The following is a 21,580-nucleotide window of genomic DNA, read 5'->3' on the forward strand; positions in this document are numbered from 1 at the left end:
TAAACTATGAAGCTCTGTTATTAACCACAATAAAATTGGTAGGTTGTGACCACCATATAACGATTAAAATACAATTAATTCATCAATATTTTGTTGTTCATGCATTTTCTCTAAATTTAGCATTGAATTACATATGAAGAATTTCAATTAAAAATAAGAGTATGGAAGTTGTTTGGTATCATTAGAACGTTTTCATATTCGTTGGCTTAACAACTTTGGGGGCCTTCTTGTAATCTGATTGGTTGGTTTATAAAGTTGAGTGTCCAAACGTTTTAAAACTAATTGAAATCTACGGAAGGGACAATTTTGTGTATCATCATTGGGGATGTACATCTATTTATCGGCAATTGTCTTATCCTTTAATATCCCAATGTATTCATAAATATGCGTTTCTTTTTTAGCATTTTATATTTAGCGGAAATAAAGAAGCCCTCAATATGAATTTGATAAAAACTAAAATCATATACAATTAACAAACCATAATTATAACATATATAAAACATAAATTATACATACACGTGAAAAACTTTTGTTGTAGAAAATCTTCGAATTTTATTTTGAAAAAATTATTAAAATTTAATTTTCTCAATAAATAATTTTTGTTTTGTAAATTTATAATTATTAATAAATTAAATTTAAAACTGTAAATATAAGTTAAACTATCGTAAACTAACAGAAGATATATATATTACCTGGTAAAAATGACTTCATATAAAACAAATGACCAATGATATGCCGATACTAGAATTAAATCACCAATGGCAGGCAGTATACATTTTAATAGACCAATGGTAGGCCAGTATGACGTCAGTTTTTTAGATAATATAAAAAGCTTTTTTTCTACATACTCAGTGTTTCATAAAATACTATAATTTTAGAGCCTTACACTCGGTATGAGGTGTGGGTGAAAGCCTTTACCGCCAAGCACGAGGGTAAACCAACGAACAGGATCCAAGTCTGGACAGATGTCAGGCCTCCAGGACAACCAGATATAGGTAGATTTTGTAGTTTCGTAGATTTTAATTGACTTTAATTTCATTACATAAATTTAATTGAAATTAAATCTGTTTTCGAATTCTTAGCAATTTTAGATGTACAATTAACTCCTTATTTGTTGGGTAATTTCTCAATAAGAAGGGACATTGGTTTGTTATACTAGTACCATAAGTATTATAAACATTTAAACTTTGGATACTATACTTTTTCATTTTTAATTTTTATTTCAAGCTGGCTGTATCCAAATTGCACAACTTATAGTTTAAATGCATAGAAAGGGTAATTTTGTTTATTATCATTTATTATGTATATAAATTTATCGTCCATTGTATTCTCCCCTAAAATACATTGGTAATTTTAAATTTGCAAAACTGATAATAACTTTTACCTTTTTAGTTTCTTTGACATGTCAGTCTGGCAACACAATGTTTGTAAAATGGACAAGACCAAAGTTATTTTACAGGTAAACTAATTAGATTCATACTATACACTTGTGATCATATTATTGATTTTAAGTATGGGACAATGGTGGGCTCTCAAGAAAATGTTAAAACGTTCCTCTGAATCAAGCAACCAACTTTTTTATAGTACAACCTTTATTGTTTAAATATAACTTTTAAGTTTACGTTGTAAAAAGTCGTGCTTCTTTAGTCCATTAAATTTAAGATGCGCACCTGACAAAGCAGTGTTCTTCAAGCCTTGAACATTGAATATAACTTAGTGTTTTTGCCTGAATAAATGGTCTGATTGATTTAAAACGTATACTTTTTGTACTTAAATAATCTACTTTAAAAATCTATACATATTTTTCATATTTAGAACCATTTTGATATAAATATTCAATTCAATTTGAAACCAAATGCCTTTTATCTCACTTTCTCTCTCTCTCTCTCTCTCTCTCTCTCTCTCTCTCTCTCTATCTCTCTCGCTCTCTCTCTTTTCATATTTTTCTCCCCTTTCTCTCCCTCTATCTATCTATCTTTTTCTCTGTCCACATTTTCTCTCTCTAATCTTATCCATCTTTCTCCCACATAATGCATTACTTTTGATTCCATTTGTGAAAATTAAATTTTCAAGTTTGCCCATATGTATGTATTTGTGGTATGCGGCAGCTCTGGACCATGCAGAAACCAAGACATTATAGTGATGCTACGCACCTAGCTAAATCCTGTTATTCTACAATTATAAAGCCACCTGAAAATATGTTAGATAACGGTACTGATTTCATCTCTCAGTTGTCCTGCAAATGGAGGGAGGGGTGTTACCCCTCCCTCTCCCATCTTAAGCACCGGAACCTTCCCCTTCAACCACCAAGTTATCAGCACCACCTCAACCCTGAGGATAAAGGATCTAAACCTGCCCTCACCTGATAGAATCACCCCCACACAGACTGTTGTTGTCACAAGTAATCATCAAACCTTCCCTCTTTAGTACCCAGACCTACCACTCAACCCCTCTATGCTTATCTACCTATTGTGCTGCTCCATGGGCTATCCTGCCTGCCCCAGACAGGGATAGCCATCTACCTAACCATTGCAATTATCTATGTTTTACTGTATGATTTATCTTTAACTATCTTTATTCCTAATCCATATGTATTTATATTATGGTTAACTGTATTCTTAATTCCCCCCACCCTTTCCAGGGATGGGGAATCATGATTGCCCAAACTGACTATTGTATATGTATTATAATGCTTTTATGTTATGACCATTTATTCCTATCCATGTAGTTATTGTTTGTTGTATATAGCTTTAGTATCCTTTAACCCTTCAATAAAGTGACAACTGAAATAGATGTTGATTCTTGTCTAGTGAATGCTAGAGAAGCGTAGCTTCTCTATAGTAAGGTGTCCACGTCTGTTCACACTGCCGTAGTCTTTATTCGAACTCTGGTGTCTGCCATTTACCCTAGGCGGATACCACAATTTTGGTGACAGCTGTGTGAGATTACGGCGAACCACAAGTGTAGAGCAGACGCGCATCTGAGGCTAAGGTACTCCCAGCAGTGAATCTGGCAAAACTGACGCAAGCAACCTGAATTACCCACCCTGGACAGCAAAGTTTAACTCTGCATCCGGCAGTTGTGGAAGCGAGACAGCGAAATTTGATGAATAACCGCGAGCAGCGCTGATATCTAACGGAGAATTGAGCGCCAAAAGGGCTGAAACAGGCCTGCGGACCGGCTGAAACAAGCCAAATAAGTGTAAACGGCTGAAAATAGGCCAATTTTACTGCAAGAGATAGCAGGATCCGAACCAGTGGCGCTAGCAGGACGGGACATTCCCTGCCGCCATCAGCTGGATTTGGATAAGCGGCGCCAGCAGGACGGGACATTCCCTGCCGCCGATAGGCTGAAACACGCCACATAGCTGCAAGCGGCGCTAGCAGGACGGGACATTCCCTGCCGCCGATAGGCTGAAACACGCCACATAGCTGCAAGCTGCGAGCCAACATACGAGTGTAGTGCACCAGAACAGAGAAAAACTACGTCAACTCCAAGTATCCTGAGAGGCTACAACGCAGCCACCCATCTAGAAAAAACAGATATTATGTTACATTGCAGGGATTACCACCCTGGTGTTATGGCCAAACAATAGATTTATGAGCAAAGCTTGGCAAACAAATTGTTGTGTTGTGATAAATCTAAGAATAGAACAGGCTTGGATTATTGTGTATTGTGATAACAGCTAAAAATAGAACAGAGTTGGTAAACAAATCTGTTATGCAATTGTGATAAGGACAAAAATAGAAGCTAGATGTAATATAATAAAGACCCTGATATACAATCAAATCACCTCAAGCCTATAGCACAACAACAATACACCCCTTATTCCAAGGGAAAGGGAGGAGCCCCTCTCCATTGAAGGCAAATACAATCAGGGTGATATAATAGATAAGCCTAGGATTAAGAAGAAAAGGCACTATTATACCAGCACACAGTTACCTCCCTCCCTCACAGGGGAAACGGACGGAGTTACCCCCGTCCCCTCACGCGCTTCCCCCTTCCTACCCACACTAGACTAAGTCCGTCTGTAGTGTGGGGCTAGCGATCGGACACACAGAGCGCCATTCACGGGTAGCGCAACAGAGTGCGGAAAATATCATAAATCCAACGGACGATGCGGACCAATGAGAGAGCGAGTTGAGGGGTGAGAGCGCGTTTTATCTGTGTGCGCGGATTGACGGTGCGTAAGCGCGCTGCACGGAAAGGAGATTTCACGCACACACACACACACACACCCACACAGGAGAGGGGCCACTCTGTAGCATACATCAGAGATATTTTTTTAGGAGAAAAACTTGCAAGCTCCTCCCTCCCTGTCTACAGTGTGATAAGGAAAACTAAACCAGTTCCTTGAACCCGCTCAGACCCTCAACATCTCCTAGCCCTGCCAACCCTACTTCAAAGCTGAGTGGTTAGTGAAACAAATATATGTATATATAAATACCCAAGTGATAAATAATGTTGTTTTTTTTGTATCATGGGTACAAGCAAGTGAATACTAACCTCACCAAACAACACTGGAAACTGATATGGTAACTGAACGAAAGTACGCCCACCCTGTGGACATAGCCTGACTTGCTGCCCCACACTGGGCAGTGGTGGTGTGTACCTGGACCATCGACCCTCATAGTTGTGAACTATATACAGAGGAAGCGTGATTTTTTTGGAGCAAGGAGGAAAAGCTAGCTAGCTCTGGGGATATTCCTATACACGTATATATATATATATATGGGCGTGTAGCCATGTATATATATAGATAGCCTACCTATCCATATATCTACTAGCGGATACGCTCCTAGAGACATCTGTGGATGCCTAACATATTCCCTGTTACCTTTAAGCTAAAGATCCGCTGGTTACCACAGAAATCAAGAGCTATACTGGAAAGGAGAACAACTCAGGCTCAACAGTTAAACAAGACGCTGGCACCAACAGACCAACACCCTGCTACTTATCATGGGGGCGCGCCAGCCACAGAAACTCTTGAGCCAGGAGGACCGAGCCTACGGCTACGTGGACTACCACCCTAATTACACAGCTATAGTATTTATACTAGGGGTGAGCCGGCTCGAACCTCCTTGCGGCGCGGCTACTCTACTCTGCTTCTATATCTACAAGATACTACTTCTGTTATTACTTTGGCCTACTGTGTTGAGTACAGTGAACATCAAACACATGCCAGGTCACAGACCCCTGGTCCCTGAGATGCCCTTGTCTGGAAGGGTGACTGAATGTCCGCTGCACAGCTCCTGTTCAGTGGGTGCTCAACGCACGAGAAATAGCAATACTGGACTGGGGATTGCTGAACCTGTAGGTGTCCTCCTGGGAGTGTTGAACGATGCAACTGAGCCTAATGAGAAGGTGACAAGCTTCAGAGACTTAGTGGCCAGCCCCAAGATGGACACTACCACCAGAACTGAGACTCCAACGGGGCCCAGCCCTAGGGCCAGTACCACCTGTTTCTGGGGTGGAAAGGTCCTCCCTGGCGCTGGCCTCACCAAGCTGGAGGATGGGGAGCTGTCCCAGGGGAATAGGCTCTTCACCCAGATGCCCGACGCGTACCTGGGGGTGGGGGAGCCGCCACCCAAGCCTCCCTGGGAGCCCCCAGGCATGGAACGACTGGGGACCGGCCTAAGGATGGGGACTGGTGACCTGCTGCAGTGGAAGACTTTACCCAGCACGGAGGGAGCAGGGTTGACCCGCAGCAGTGAGGCTGTTCCCCCACACTCCAAGACCAGATGCCGCTACTCTGTTGAACCACTGCACCTGTCCCAGCCAAGTTCCCCCATGCTGCTGAAGATGGAGGCCCACCAGGATGCAGAGCTCCAACCAGGGAAGTCAATAAGAAGGCCACCCCTTGCCAAAACCAGAACCACCGCAGGGGCTCCCCACCAGCAGCTGACGGAGCCTGGCAGGGACGCAATACCAGCTGGCAACTCTGGCCCAACTCAGGTGGCTACCAACAGTCTGCTGACAGTCCGGAATACAGTTCAGGCTACCATCAGTATGGCATCTTCTGGGCCTTGCTGGTCCACCTGTGGGTACCTGTCCACACACTGGCCACAGGTACCCCCCAGAGATCATAGCCCCCTTTCCGACTGGCACCATCAACGGCCTTTGCTACCAACCACCTGGCATACCCAGAGGCAGGATCCCTCATGTGGAGAAGCACCTGCAGAAGCTAAGGCCGAGGCTGGCCTCGCCACCCAGGGGAGGAGAGCCGCTGTTGGATGGAAGGAACCTGTGTGTATGGGGAGGAGGCTGAATGTAACCAAGGAGCCACCACAAGCAGCCCAGCACCGCCTGACCCCTAGTAGGGGAGACCCTGTTTGTCAGCTGGTGCCCCAACTGGAGGAGGAGAGACCTGGCAGGTTGATACACCCTGGGGAAGCCGGCCTGATGGGACCCAGCTGGACGAAGGGGCGCTGCCGCTTCAACGGCCACACAGCCGCCAAGTGTAGAACCGGTTGGGACCGGGCAATGAAGAAACACCAGGCCGCCCAACAACCTGCATGCAACCAGTCTGCCACCCAGGTCCACCTGGAGGGAGATGCCCAGCCGTCACCCCAACTAGCTGCCGCCGCTGGGGCCGCGGCTACCCAGGAGTCTGTGTCTCAGATTGGGACCATGGTGGCCAGGATCAACGTGCTGGGAGGAGCGGCTGAACCCAACCGGGTTGGCCTGGACCTCAGCCGCAACCACAGGGGACCGGTGTCCGTAACCCCTGTCACCCCCAGCAAGAGCCGAGGGGCGCTACCCAGCGCCACCGGGACGGTGTACGAGGAGGCCCTGGCGGCTGCCGAGTGGGAGAGGCAAGAGGCGCTAGCCAGCGAGTCTGAGTCGATGTATGGGACGCCAACCGGCGTCGCCACCTGGAAGGAACGAGAGGTGCTTCCCTGCACCACCAAGCTGATGTCTGGGGCGACAACCGTCGCCGCCACCTGTGAAGACTGGGGGGTGCTATCCAGCGCCCCACGCTGGTGCCTGGGGCGACAACCGTCGCCGCCACCGAGAGACCTGGACCCCTGTGAAGACTGGGGGGTGCTATCCAGCGCCCCCACACTGGTGCCTGGGGCGACAACCGTCGCCGCCACCGAGATACCTGGACCCCGGAATGAGCCCGCAGCCCCAGAGGAAGGGGTGACACCCGTCACCCCCAGCCAGCCAGAGCCCCCAGCCAGCAGGGAGAGTCCAGCTGTCCCTCACCCTCAACTGCATCCAGCTGTCTACCTCCCTCAACCAAGCCAGGGTAATTGTATTGCACTGGTGTACCAGGAAGTTTGGGCTGGGCCAAACTTGCCTGCGCCCCCTGCATCTGCCCCAGGAGCCAGGGTATCAGCCATTACCAGCCAAACTGAAGAAGCTTTGACCGCTGCCTGGGGAGTACTAGATGCGCCAAGTGCTGAGCCTAACCATAGAAGTAGAGGATCCCCAACAATTATGTCTACCCAAGATGGAGACAATGTGCCTGGACCCCTTCAGGCTAGGGGAGGAAATCCGGAGCCTTGTGCCTCCAGTCCACCAGCAGCAGTGTCCGTGGATGGGCCTGTCTCCCAGCCAACTAGAGCGGAGCCACCCTTGCAGATCCAAGACAACCTCCGGCATAAAGGATGGACTGTTACCTTTCCCTACCCTGCAGGTCGGACTGCCATGCACCACCCTGCCAATGTCCAGAATGAGCCTGAAGGAGGCAACGCTACTACAGTATGGCAACCACCACCTGCCCGCGTTGACAGAGACCCTGGAAGCCGAATGAACCTGACCAGCCCCGAGGGCGAAGAAACTGCGCCTACATCCAGTAGCCAGCCTGCCAGCAGCAAGGTGACCAACACGATGGAGACCACCAGCCCAGTGGAGAAACCTGAAGAGGTGTATACCAGGCGGCTGTTGGTCCAAGCCCCCTCATGTGCTGTGCCACCCCTGGAGGTTGCCAGGGTGGCCTCAGAGGTACACATCCAACGGCCAGAATATCCAACAGGACCAGCTACTAACCATGTTTTACTGTATGATTTATCTTTAACTATCTTTATTCCTAATCCATATGTATTTATATTATGGTTAACTGTATTCTTAATTCCCCCCACCCTTTCCAGGGATGGGGAATCATGATTGCCCAAACTGACTATTGTATATGTATTATAATGCTTTTATGTTATGACCATTTATTCCTATCCATGTAGTTATTGTTTGTTGTATATAGCTTTAGTATCCTTTAACCCTTCAATAAAGTGACAACTGAAATAGATGTTGATTCTTGTCTAGTGAATGCTAGAGAAGCGTAGCTTCTCTATAGTAAGGTGTCCACGTCTGTTCACACTGCCGTAGTCTTTATTCGAACTCTGGTGTCTGCCATTTACCCTAGGCGGATACCACATATTCATAGAATGGTGGATTAGGGTGGCTCAAATGCAAGTTATTTATATATTTATAGAATGGAGGATTAGGGTGGCTCAAATATAATTATTAGTATTACTCAATGCACATGCAAAAACCTAAAATTAATGCAAACAGAGACAACAAAACCCAAAATGATGTAATCAGAAACTTTTGAAGAAAGATTCTCTTGTATATCTTAACAATTTTATTTTACTCCAGTAAATTTAAAAATCTTCCAAAAAATTCAAGATCTTTTTTTACCAATTGAGCAAAAAAATGTAGGACGTAAGTTGGAGGGGTGTTGTTAAATCTTGCTGCCTGATCTTTTAGGGTTAAGCAAACTTTGAATTAACACACACATTTATGCAATATGCATGTTTTCAGAAATAAAAGAAAATCAAAAGTTGGTTTAGGTTTTAAAATTGTAATTCAAATAATTTTGAATATTTATTTCAATGTGAATATAATGTCATAAAGGCATCTTAATTAATATCATTGTGAAAAAAATAGTCATAAATAATAAAAAAAGATTTGATTTTAAAGATGGCAAAAATATAATATTTCAGCCAAAACTACATTTTTATTCGACAACGTTAACTTTGAAATATAATGTAGACAGAATGCCTTAAATTTTGACAAGTTATTTAAGTTTAATTACTTTTATATAATTTTGTTTGCTCTTTGGAATGTGGTTGAATCTCTGTTATCTAATCTAGGTCAAATAATTTCACTGCTGATGAGAAATGCCGCGCACAGATTCTACACAAATTCATTTTCTAATCATTTAATCCTGTAATGAGCATTTCTATTTTTTTGAAGTTTTGCTGGATCAATTGAAATGAGTATTTCAGAAATGAGGTCTCATATACATATGTAATATATAATAATATATAAAATGCAATTTAAAATAAATTTTTATAATGTATATGAAAACTTTCTGTTCTCTATTACCTTTAGCAAGCTTAAAATAAGGGATAAAAATTTCCGTATTTCAAAATTGGAGCGAATAAAGAACTAGTAGAGTTGTGTTATTGAGTATTTGTTTGACTACTTGTAGAATTTGTTTGGTATAATAAGTAGCGTAGCTACTATTTAAATAGAAGTAAGTCCGTTCATCAGAAGAGTATAAATTGACAATCATTGTTACTTTTTTTTCTTAAATGTAGACCGCTTTTATAACGATTTGAAAAATTATGCTACATTGATTTTTATTCCTAAAATAACGTTAGCCCTTTTTTTGCAATAGTTATTACCATAATTGTTCTTGTTTAGAACTGTGGATGTGTACTATGTGATGTACCGTGGGCGAAGCTTGCCAGAGGTTGTGGAGGCCACGCCAGAGGAGGAGGAGGACAGCTGGGAGGAACAGGTCGTAGAGACGGTCAACAATACCATAAATCATATGGTAAGTAATATATATAGAAGATATAGATGCCTCATGAGTCAAATGAACCAATAAGACCACAGTGTAGGAACAATTTGGCCATAATTTTGGTTAGAGCGTGTAAATATTTTAGTACGAAAGGGCAGCTACTTTTTTATCTAAAATTAAACAAATATGTTTTTCTAGAAAATCCTTACGAAGTTTTTGCGGATTTACATGTGTAACGGCCTAGGGGTTATAGATTTTTTTGGTAAACTATATTGTATCAAATTTCTGCAAGATGGTTTAACAAAATCATTAAATTGGGATCTTGACGGAAGGTATATGAAAAATTATCTAATTGACGTTGAATAAATGTTGATTTTTAAAATAATGCCTTTGCATTAAATCACTAGAATGGTGCCTTTTTGATTCATACATTTTAAATGGGTAAAAAAGGGAATGATTTACATTTTACCCCCCATAACAAAATGCTGAATTTAAATTTTTAGATTCAAACATATTTTCAAATATTTTTTCGATATTTGACTTTATATCAAGTAAAATTTAAATATTGTTATATCTAAAAAGTAAAAAAGTTTAAAATAAAGTTTAAATATTGTAAGAGAGGGAGATATCTTCGGCCAATAAACCCTTCTTAAAGGTCTCAAAATAAGATATAAACAAGGATGACAACATTTAGATAACAGAATCTTAATATTTCAGATAATCAGACATGCGAGTTTTTACTTTTCAATATTAAAGAAGCAGAATATTTATGGAAATATGAAATTCTTTATTGATCTAGTGTAAAATTGCTCAAATACAATATATGCTGTAATGCCACGCCCTTAACATTAACATTTTCGTCCTGGGAATCAACCTATACAAAGATAGTGTTAGGGTAAAAATGAACGTTAGAGTTTCTTTGTTGATATAGAGTTCTTGGGCTGTCAAAATTATTCCTTATTATTTCATGAATCTTTATGCAAAATTTTAAAAGATTCTAATATGAATGACCCGAGGTACCCGTGAAGGTTTGACCTTTAATATAGAAAAGATTCGCTACCAAAAGTTGAATTTCCGTAGACAAAACTTTTAACCATCATCAAGTCTTTTCAATGTTTCTAGGAATAGAGATAAAAAGAATGATATAAGGAACGTAAATTGAATCCTCCCCCTCCCCCTTTAAAAAAATCATTGATTTATTTTATTACATAAAGTAGTAGAATTTTTTGTAGCTTAGGATTTCCAAAACTATTGAACTGATTAAGTTCTACATTTTAGACCCCGGGATGGTTTTAGGCCATTTATTTTTTAGATTTAAGTCTTGGAACGGTTTTAAGCCATTTTTCTGCTTCCTCTATTCTTCGAATACAGAACTCCTAGATCCTAAGGAGGCAGCTGCTAGTTTCTATAAAAGTGATAATGACTGACTTAGTGTCGCCGTAATGAAATAAAAACTAGTACCCTTTAAATTAAAATCTAACAAATATTAAGCATCATAGAAACCTATATCGACCATGTACTATACACTACTATTAGACATAAAATAATAAGAATCTTTTGTAGATTTATTATCAGCATAAACGTTATATAGGGTCACCCTGATAGTATTTTAATCAAATTTACATTATGAATAAAAATAATCTAAATCTTAATGTTCTTTTGACTTTTGAAAGGCGTTTGACAAAATATTTTATTCAAATATAAAAAGAAAAAATGTGGGACAGAAAAAAAATGTCAAAAACTAAATCAAACTTGAACCAAAAAGAAAAAAGAATTCTATAACAAGAAAACTTTTCTAGCACAGAGTAAAAAATGAGAAAATGAAATGAAAAGATTTTTGTTAAAAAAAGTAAATATATCCTCTTTTACCTCAAATAAATTGGTTGATCAATTCAATTTGTATTTTTCCAAGGATAAAAGATCAGTAAAAATGTTCTTACTTTTTTCAATATAAAATTTATATATTTATGTTCGTCCTGAATGATCTTTCAACATGCTAAACTGATAGGGTTCTTCTTTTTACGGGAGTTTCATTTTAATGTTAGAGGGTTTTAGGTAGAATTAAACTGGGTCGAAATTAGGGCGAAACTGTTTTATTAGAGTTAAGAGACTTTAGAAAGCCTAAAATCAAAGAATACTTAGCTTACTAAAAAAGTTATTTTTATCCTAAATTAATTAGTTCAGTTGTTTGCAAAATTTAAATGGACATTGGCGTTCATAATCTACTTGTGTAGTTCAGGAAATAAGGGGGGTCTCCACTACTTTCAATGTTTTTTAATAGTTGTGGAAACAATAAAATTTTATAAGAACTAGAAATTTTTAACAAATACCATGATAATTAGTTTTTTTAATGAGTTTTCAATGTTTTTATTGTTTTTGAAAACATTAAGAGAAAAAAACTTTTGGAACTAAAAAACATTGATAATAAAAATCTTAACCCTGCTTACCTACCTAAATAAACCATCAAAAGCTACTATGAAAATACGACTAAACCCGCTTCTTCGTTTTCTTTACATGGTCCAAATGTTTTTTTAGACCTATCATTTTATCCCTGACACTGTGGAAATTTTGGCAAGGTGGCTGTCTAGGTCTAAAATTTTGTTGTATCTGTCGGTAATCTTTCAATTTAGATGATTTCTTGACAGAGATAGAATTATATCATTTTAACCAATTTTACCAAATTAGATCATTTTGTCTGCTTCCACATATTGGGTCTAAATTGTTTCCTATATTTTGGCTATTTTTCTTTTTTTATAAAATATTATCTCCGAAAGAATTTTCTTTTTTTTTAATCAAGAAGTAAAATAGGCCCATATTGAGTTTTTCTAAATCCCATCAAAGACAATAGGTTTTCAAAGGCAAACTATATTTATACTTTATAACTATACGATAACTGCATGAGATATACTAAAAAAATCGGATCATGGAAAGAAAACGAAGTAGAATTTAATATTTTTACTAATGAAAATTTATTACTTTCAGATGTATTTGAACAACCTAACCACAAGCCAGGCGTACGAGGTGAAGGTGCGGGCCGGAACTCGGTCCCACCTGGGCGCAGGGAAGATGCATCTTGGTCCCTGGTCCCCCGTTTCAGCCGTGTACCTGCAGCCCGGCTGTGAGAATATGAACTATGCCCCACGGATGCCAACTTCAGATGACAGGGACCATCCAAAATATTTTACCTAACCTAACCTATCAAAAACTTTTTTTGTATTTTTGCACACTTTTCTGGTGTTAAAACTAAAATTAGACATTAAATATAATCTTTATAAGCAATCTATTCAATATTAATAAGTAGAAGAATTGGCTTTTCCTAAAAATGAAATAAATAATTTAAGGATGAACATTAGGTTTATAATCTTGAATTTGAACCTGGAGGAGCATATTGGGCTAATAGCTGGAGTCGTTAGTGGAACACTGGCCTTGCTACTCGTAATTTTTGCAGTTCTCATTTGCAGGTACCCGATGCTTTAAAAATACTTTTTTTTGTCTGGAGCATACCAGTATTTTACGTACGTCCATACTTAGTACATATATTGTCTTTAAAACTACAGTTTTATCTGGCTGAAAGGCTTATATAGATAGTAAACTTAATTTTTTGTGGAATATGTCTAAATTAATTAAAGTGGTCAATTGAGCAAAAAAACCCTTCTCCTCCCAACACCCCTCACTTAAAAAAGGTAGAGGGGGGGGGGGGGGAGTTACTTTTTTCAGGGCCTACACTAGTGACTATTAAATTAAACTACTGTGAATTTTAATTTAGAAGATACAAAGATGATTCCGTGTATTACGACAATGAGAAGCTGTATAACCCCCCGCTGCACGGCAACCATGGCCTCGAAGGTTTTGGCGGGTGGGATGTTGTGAGCCCCGAGATGAATCATTCCATACCTGTACAACTCTTTCCTAAACATGTCATGGATCTACATATGAATCAGGTATATCAAATATAAAGTAAAAGGATGTCTGTCTGTTTATTTGAATAAAAATTAATATCTAGCAAACAGCTGGACCGATTGGGCTCTACTTTTCAGAGAATTTGCATACTGGTGATAAAAAGGTTTTAGGCTATTTTCTTTGGGGATTTGACCACCCCCACCACTAAAGAAATAACAAAAAAGGCAAAAAGCACTATATCAAATAAGACAATGATAGTTTACAGGCTGGATGTATTATTTTCTTAATTTTAAAAAACTTTTTTTACGATTATGTTAATAACAAGACATTCATTAACTGTATAATATGTATTTATTTTAACAAATAATAATTGATGTTAACCAAACATTCTAGTGAACTAATGATTAATTTAATCTCTTTATTCTAAAGGCTTACATTTGTTCTTGTTACAGAGTAGCTTGGGTACAAATAATGAATCTTATATAAACATTATTTTATAATAATTAGTAGCGCAGCTACTTTTTGTAAGATTATGTTTTTTTTTATAATTACAAGTTGCTTTAGTGGTGATTTATTTTTGAAGAAAAACATTTTTTTGGGGGGGGGAGTGTTTTTTCAATAATGGTCTAAAAAAAACCTTGGACCGATGTGAAGCTACCCAGTCGTTTACGAGTACTTAGTGGACATACAAAAAGACAGACACGCATCCTGTTACTTTAGTATAAAGGATTTAAAGGTATCGCATTGCTTTCAGTTTTTACTTTCATGTTTTCTACCCACTGCACTGTTAAAATGTGTTCAACGATTATCTATAATACAAAGTAGAACGATGTCTGTCCGTCTGTCTGTCCGTCTGTCCGTCTGAAGCTTAAGATCTCAGAAACCACTGAACCGATTGGGCTCTACTCTTCAGGGAATATACCTACTGGTCCTGTGATTGTTTTAAGCTGTTTTCTTGGGGGGTGGGACACCGCCAACCCCCCCAAAAAATGAAAAATACCCCCCCCAAAATTTTTTTTTACTTTTTCTTTTTAAATCTAAAATACGAAAAATTAGGTCGATCAAACCTCTTGGGGCAAAGCCCCTAGAGGCTAGGGGCGAAGCCGCTAGTGTTATAATAATTCAATTATGGCTGCGTTACTTATAAACATTATTATCCTTGTTCTACACTAATTATTAATTTAATCCCTTCATACAGCTGGATTATAGTCATTATGAAGAATAATAAATACAAGAATTAAACAAATAATTGTAATATTAACCTTCTTAATTGTCGGGGTGTTCCATCATACCAGAAAATTTATTAATACAGCGGCAAAATTCAATTAAACAATAACTTAAGAATCTTAACATTATACATAGAACAACATAGTAATTCAAATTTCCTAACATACCTTTCCAAAAAAAAAATATTATTTGTTTAGAAATTTAACGAATTTGCTTAAACACCATGCAAGGGGGATTTAGGATTAGAAAATCTGGACCAACTTTTATTTCTTATTTGAAAGTTTTAATTGTTAAATCTACTTTTTAATGAACAGATAAAGAAAGCAGACAATGGGCCGTTTATTACACCAGTCCCCAAAATTTTTTAATTACGATTTTAAATTCGTCAGATTAAAAACTTTGGGAACTTTAGTGAATTTTGATTGGTTCGTGAATTAAGTTGAGTGTTCAAACGTATCAACTACTAATTTTAATGTACAGAAGGGGTGATTTTTTGTGTTATCATTGGGGATGTATTGTCTTATACTTTTAAATCCCTGTGTAATAAAGCTACTCTATAGGCTAAAGTCTAATATTAATGACGATTGGATGCCCTCTCCCCTAAATTAAAGTAAATAAGATCAATTAGAATAGTTATTTCTCGCATCGTATTATAAACGGCTTTCCGCGGATATAGAATGTACAATTATAAGATTAAAACCAGTTTTTTAGCCCCTAGGTGCTAAATACGATGCTAGACATAGTTTTTTCGTATGGATGAGAACCGAACCCAGTAAAAGTGTCTGACTATGACGTCAGAAAAAATTAATAATTAACCAATGAGAGACCGCTATATATTTTACCATTGGTCAATTACAGTGAATACTGGCTTCTTATTGGTTAATTGTTATTTTTTTCTGACGTCATAGTTCGACACTTTTACGAGGTTCATGAGAACCGGTTCCTATCCACCGGATTCGAATGAATACGAGAAACAAAATTATCAAAGAAAAAAATAATGAAAATAATTCATTACCCTTTTCATTAATTGTTCATTGAATTACTTTTCTTAATTAACTGCAAGATTTATTGATGTAATATATAAGAAAAGAAAATTAATTTATTAATTGTCGAAATTTATTAACACAAACATACTTTTTTGTCCTAGGATGGATTGTCTCTTTAGGGAAAGGTTATGATATCCAGTTAACTTTAAAGTTAGATTTTTGAGAAGTAGCTTTTATTGCCTATAAAAAAAATTACGTCATACATTACAAATGATCAATGATAGGCCAGTATACATTTTAACATTGGTCAATATAAAATGTATACTAGCCTATCATTGGTCATTTGTATTGTATGATGTATTTTTTTCTTCTTACACGCGACTGACGCGCGGCTGCCGAGCCCTGATAACAATCATGAATATTTCAGGAGGTTGGATTTTGCAAGGAGTATGAAGAGATTCGAGCCGCCAGCTGCCTGGATGAGTTTGCCGCTCAGGTAGGCATATAAAAAAATATATTTTTATCATCAAAATTTTATTTGTTGTACATACTGTCGGCTAAAAGAATTTCAAGTTTAAAAAGTAACATTTTTTTGGATGGTGTTCATTTTCTCATAGGGCGATTTCTCTTGGAAGGGTGGTGGTAACATCCCTCACAATAGGTATAAACCTTCAAAGGAACCATGAGAAGCTTCACTGTAACGGAGGAGCATATCGGTTCAGCAGTAAGCGAGATTATCAGTACACGGATACAGACACACATGCTGTTACTTTTATATAAGGATATGAACTAAACAGATGAATTAAATGAATAAATTTACTTTGCAATTCTACTCTTGTGACCTTGTCACTTCAGATAAAGATAGAAACATGCTTTAAACTTAAACCACAGGGCAAATCTTATAATAGTTATTTATCGCAACGTATTATAGACAGATTTCCGCGGAAAAATCATAAGAATAAAATCATATTTGTTAGCCCGGGCCTGGTATAATTTTTATGTTTTTATTATTAGTAGAAAATTGTCTGATATACGATTCTATACATGGTTTTTAGTATGGCTGACAACCGATTATAATCCAGTGGATATTAATCGGTTAAGAAGCCATACTGGAAAATATCTTATGATATTATAGGAGGTAGGATTGCCCGTCCAAGTCTTACACATATCTTTGTTAGGCTAAGGAAACCGTGACTCCTAACATAGAAAATTTTATAGGATTTTGCCAAATATTGCTTGATTTACTAATTCATATCTTTACCTAAAAAGAACATTCTCATTTATTGTAAGAATTTTTTTAATAGAAAAACTAACCCTGTTTGTGCTTGTGTGAATGTTAAATTAATTTGATTGCTTTGCAGCATTTGATTTGGATTTGCTTTAGCCTCCAAACTCTATGCATATTTCTAGAAGATTATATTTAGATAAAGGCAAAAATGAAACTAACGTTATATATTATACAAGCGGCTTCGCGACAAGCCTCTATGGGCTCTGTATTAAAAAAGGTAGAGAGGGGCTAGATATAGCTTAAAACCATCCCAAAACTTAAATTTGAAAAGCATAGGCGTAAAACCATTACTGGAGCTACGTGAAGCTTACCTCTTTTAAAAATAAGCTATCACATGACTAATACACCTTTACTTCTATATATTATTATTTAGTATTAGTTTAAATTATACTATTTATCCTAAATTTAACCTGAAGGTCTACAAATAAAGCCTTAGTGTTGACATCCATTAAGTTTTAAAATTGTCTCTTTAAATCCAGGGACCTTAAGGTATAAGACAATGGCGGACAAAGTGAAGTACATTCCTAATGATGATATACTAAATTACCCCTTCTGTATATCACAATTAGTGGTTAAAACCTTTAAATACTCAAATAAACATGCAATAAACCAAAGTTGTTGAGACTATGTGTAAGAAAACGTTATATTAAAACTTTTGGGACCAGTGGAATAAACAGCCATTGTTCTCTCCCTCCCTGCTTTAAATCTCTGTTAAATACTTGGTTACTGCAATAAATTATTGTGTTGTAGTATCTCTAAAAGGTTATCTGAACCTTATTATAAATCAGTATAAAACATTTCCAGTATAACCGTTTGAATATCTTATTTTGGACTGTATTCACTACAATATCTTCTTTATTTTTACTGGTCATTGAACAGACCAGAATACTGTTTTTATTTCATTAAAAACTTGCTGTTGCTGCGCCATCTAAAATCACTACATAATTGCTGGGAGAAATGGGACATTGGGTAGTATATTACACTAGTCCCCAAAGATTTATAATAGCGTTTTCTTATAAGTGTTCAAACATTTCAACCACTAATTGTAATCTACAGAAAGGGGTAATTTGTTGATGTACATCTATTCATTGTCCATTGGCTTATCCCTTTAGATTTCTGACAAAATTGCCCTAAAAATAACAGGTGGCTCAAATGAAATATAGAAGATATTTTTTTAAAGGTTTAAATCAACCTCGAAAGATAAAAGTAAACAATTCATTGTGTTGTACCTTAGCCTTACAAGGATATGTATTTGGAGGATAAATTAACCCCCCAGTTTCAAATATTTTAATATTAACTTATAGCACGTGTTATGTAAGAGATTTTTATAGTAGCTATGCTCCATAATGATAGGAGAAATGACAGGAAAAATCAAAGGTCTAGCTTTAATAGCAGCAGAGTCTTATTTACCCCGTAACGTTACGGACTGACTGACAAACGGACAGGAAAAGTTAATTATAAAGTAGCTTCGCTACTAAAAATAGTAGCAGAAGTACATACACTTCATACTCTAGTTATAAAGTAGCTGCGCTACTAAAGATAGTACGCTATCTATTATCTATATAGCTACAATCTATTAAAGTGTGCTTATATACATATATTCTTTTTCCTGATAAATTGAACCTATTTTCAGAGATTTCTTTAAGTAAAAGTTTATAGCTGTAATCTATTTGATATATTTAAGTAAATCAATCCGTAAGAGGAATATCAAGAGTATCAAAAAAAAAAAAAAAACATAAAAAAATCAATGATCTATTAAACAAATTCAGTGTCATCTTATGATGGTAGATTCAGGTTTCTATTAGTAATACATAGTAATAGTAATATCAACTTTATGCTTCCCTACTGAGTAATATAAATTAATTATTTTTAAGAATAAACTTCCTTCTGTAAAAAAAGAAGCATAATTTTTTCAAAATTATCTTTATCTTGTAAGGCACACTTTTATCTTAAGTATTTAGAAACAGAGAATTCAAGGATAATGCACAAATAAACAAACGAATATTATTACATAATATGTTTTTTTTTCTTGTTCCTTAAAACACAAAAGTATGTACTACAAATATTTGAGAAAAAACTGTTAAATTGAATATATTTATTCTTTAAGTAAAAAAGTTAAACTTAATAGCAAATAATATTGCTTATGAGCCATTTATTATTAAACAATTTCTTCGCCACTAGCTATTAGGGAATTTGTGGATCTCTAACTCCATACAGATTTTTTCTCATCGGGCAAACCATTCAGGAGATTTTTTAGCTCATACATTCCACAAAAATAAACACACACACACATACAGCAATTTACTTCATTGAATGGGATGAATCTTAGCTTTTCTTTAATTAATTGTTTCTCTTGTTTAGGACGCTCAGAAGCCTGGAAATCTAGAGAAGAACAGATATCCCAACATTGTCGCATGTAAGTATTCTTAATTTTAACAAGGATGGGATCCTTTATAAAAAGCAAAAGAAATACCAAAATATCGTAATACATTGTTTTATTATAACTTACTAAATATTTTTTAAAAGGAATTTACCCTCATGGACATCATGGAAAGTAAAATTAAAGATATTAATAGAAATTTTTGTAGGACTAGTAGAAAACAATTTTTAAAGTTAAAGTTAATCAGCTGTTGAAGGGATGTTCTGTTTGAGATAGACAAATGGACTTTGTTTACAAGACAAAGACTGAGTTGAGAGTTCATATCTGCGCTACCTATCAACATAATTATTCTTGTTATGTTTAGTTTAACCAAAGTTGTTATTCCTTGGTATTATAAGAGTTTAGAAAGATTATAGCTGCTCTACTTATCAACATAATTATTCTTGTTATGTTTAGTTTAACCAAAGTTGTTATTCCTTGGTATTATAAGAGTTTAGAAAGATTATAGCTGCTCTACTTATCAACATAATTATTCTTGTTATGTTTAGTTTAACCAAAGTTGTTATACCTTGGTATTATAAGAGTTTAGAAAGGGATTAATAGCTTTAGGGATCTTCCTTTAGGGGTTCATTTATTGTAACCAATAAAGCTATAAATTAAAAAATCTCCAAAAATCTTCCAAAAACTAAAAATCTCCCAACCTAGAAACTTTCTCTTTAAAGGATATTAATTATGTTACCAAAGGCTAAGGTATCAGTTTTGGGGACTGTTTTCGCTATAACTTATATCTTTTAAGTCTTGTGTTTTATAGGAACATATTTTCTTTAATGCATTTAATGCAGTTTACACTATCTATGTTTTACAGGGTCTCAGGAATAGGACAATGAGCGGTCGTGCCACAAATTAACAAAATTACAAATAATTAGGAGAATACTAGTTACCATTTATCTCCCTTCCTGATGTTCTTGTTATATTGTTTTGTAGCACAAGAACTCTATAGCTAAATTAATTTTTATGATTATTTTTTTTTTCAGTTGATCATACAAGAGTTCGTCTGAAGGGAACTGGCGGTAAAGATCAAAAGGTTAGTTTTGAATTCTTAATCTTTAGACTACGAGATCGTAGGGGATATACAAACAGACATCCTATTATTTTAATAGAAATAAAACTATAAGCCTAGTCTATTTTTTAACCTTTTTTCTACTGATATATAGTTTTATAAATTCTTAGGTTAAAAAATATCCCTTTAAAGGATATTTAATTGAAGTTATAAAGGAGAAAAAAAAGTTTAGAAAGACTAATCATATAAAAATCCGGACACAATAAAAACTGTCCCGAATTTGTATTAATTTTGAGGAACACGACTCCAGTGACGTCATATTTTTCTTTCCCGAAAAAGGGAAGGGGGGAAGAATATCTCTTCAAAAGAGATGGGGAAAACCCCCTTTTCTCCCTTTTTCGGGAAAGAAAAATATGACGTAACTGGAGTCGTGTTCCTCAAAATTAATACAAATTCGGGACAGTTTTTATTGTGTCAAAAATCCGTAGGACAATTCTAGAAGCCAAGACAAACCATAACTGTAAACCATCAATATAGCCGTTTTAAAGATCTAATTTTGCAGGATATGGATGATTATTTGAATGCTAACTACGTGGATGGATTCAGAAAGCCCAAAGCCTACATTGCAACTCAAGGTAATTAATTACTCAGCCGCAAATACAGATAGGCATCTCAAATATTAAATTGATGTATTTTTGAAAAGCGAGGGACAGCTCTTTTCTTTAATTTGAACAGGTTAGAATTGTCCTATCGATTTCAAATTTTGCATTACGATTCCTATTATAATCAGGTACGATTTAGGAAACATAGCAACTCTAAAATCGTTACCAGAAAGTCCGTCCGTCCATTTAAAACATGCTGATTGTTTACTTTTTCCCAACAAACTTTTGTATGCTATAATTATCCTATTTATCTGATTTTTGGAATGCTGATTCCTATAACCACAAGGTACAATGTTATAAGTGAAGCATCTTTATAATCAAGTCCT

General features: G+C 36.7%; 1 protein-coding gene across 2 annotated transcripts in view; it reads left to right on the forward strand.

Moving 5' to 3' along the window:
• Positions 1 to 21,580, forward strand: part of LOC145321792 (putative receptor-type tyrosine-protein phosphatase mosPTP-1) — a 121,359-nt gene that overhangs the window by 57,833 nt on the left and 41,946 nt on the right. For both annotated transcript variants that reach the window (XM_080163411.1, XM_080163412.1), the window contains 10 exons: positions 879 to 995; positions 1,393 to 1,459; positions 9,652 to 9,784; positions 12,734 to 12,913; positions 13,103 to 13,212; positions 13,518 to 13,692; positions 16,292 to 16,360; positions 19,514 to 19,568; positions 20,567 to 20,616; positions 21,155 to 21,227. In XM_080163411.1, the coding sequence (XP_080019537.1) occupies positions 879 to 995; positions 1,393 to 1,459; positions 9,652 to 9,784; positions 12,734 to 12,913; positions 13,103 to 13,212; positions 13,518 to 13,692; positions 16,292 to 16,360; positions 19,514 to 19,568; positions 20,567 to 20,616; positions 21,155 to 21,227 (1,029 nt within the window). The remainder of the gene's footprint in view (positions 1 to 878; positions 996 to 1,392; positions 1,460 to 9,651; positions 9,785 to 12,733; positions 12,914 to 13,102; positions 13,213 to 13,517; positions 13,693 to 16,291; positions 16,361 to 19,513; positions 19,569 to 20,566; positions 20,617 to 21,154; positions 21,228 to 21,580) is intronic.

This window comes from Acartia tonsa, chromosome 6 (assembly GCF_053477335.1).
Source record: "Acartia tonsa isolate MP-2025a chromosome 6, ASM5347733v1, whole genome shotgun sequence".
In the NCBI taxonomy this organism is placed as follows: Eukaryota; Metazoa; Arthropoda; class Copepoda; order Calanoida; family Acartiidae; genus Acartia; species Acartia tonsa.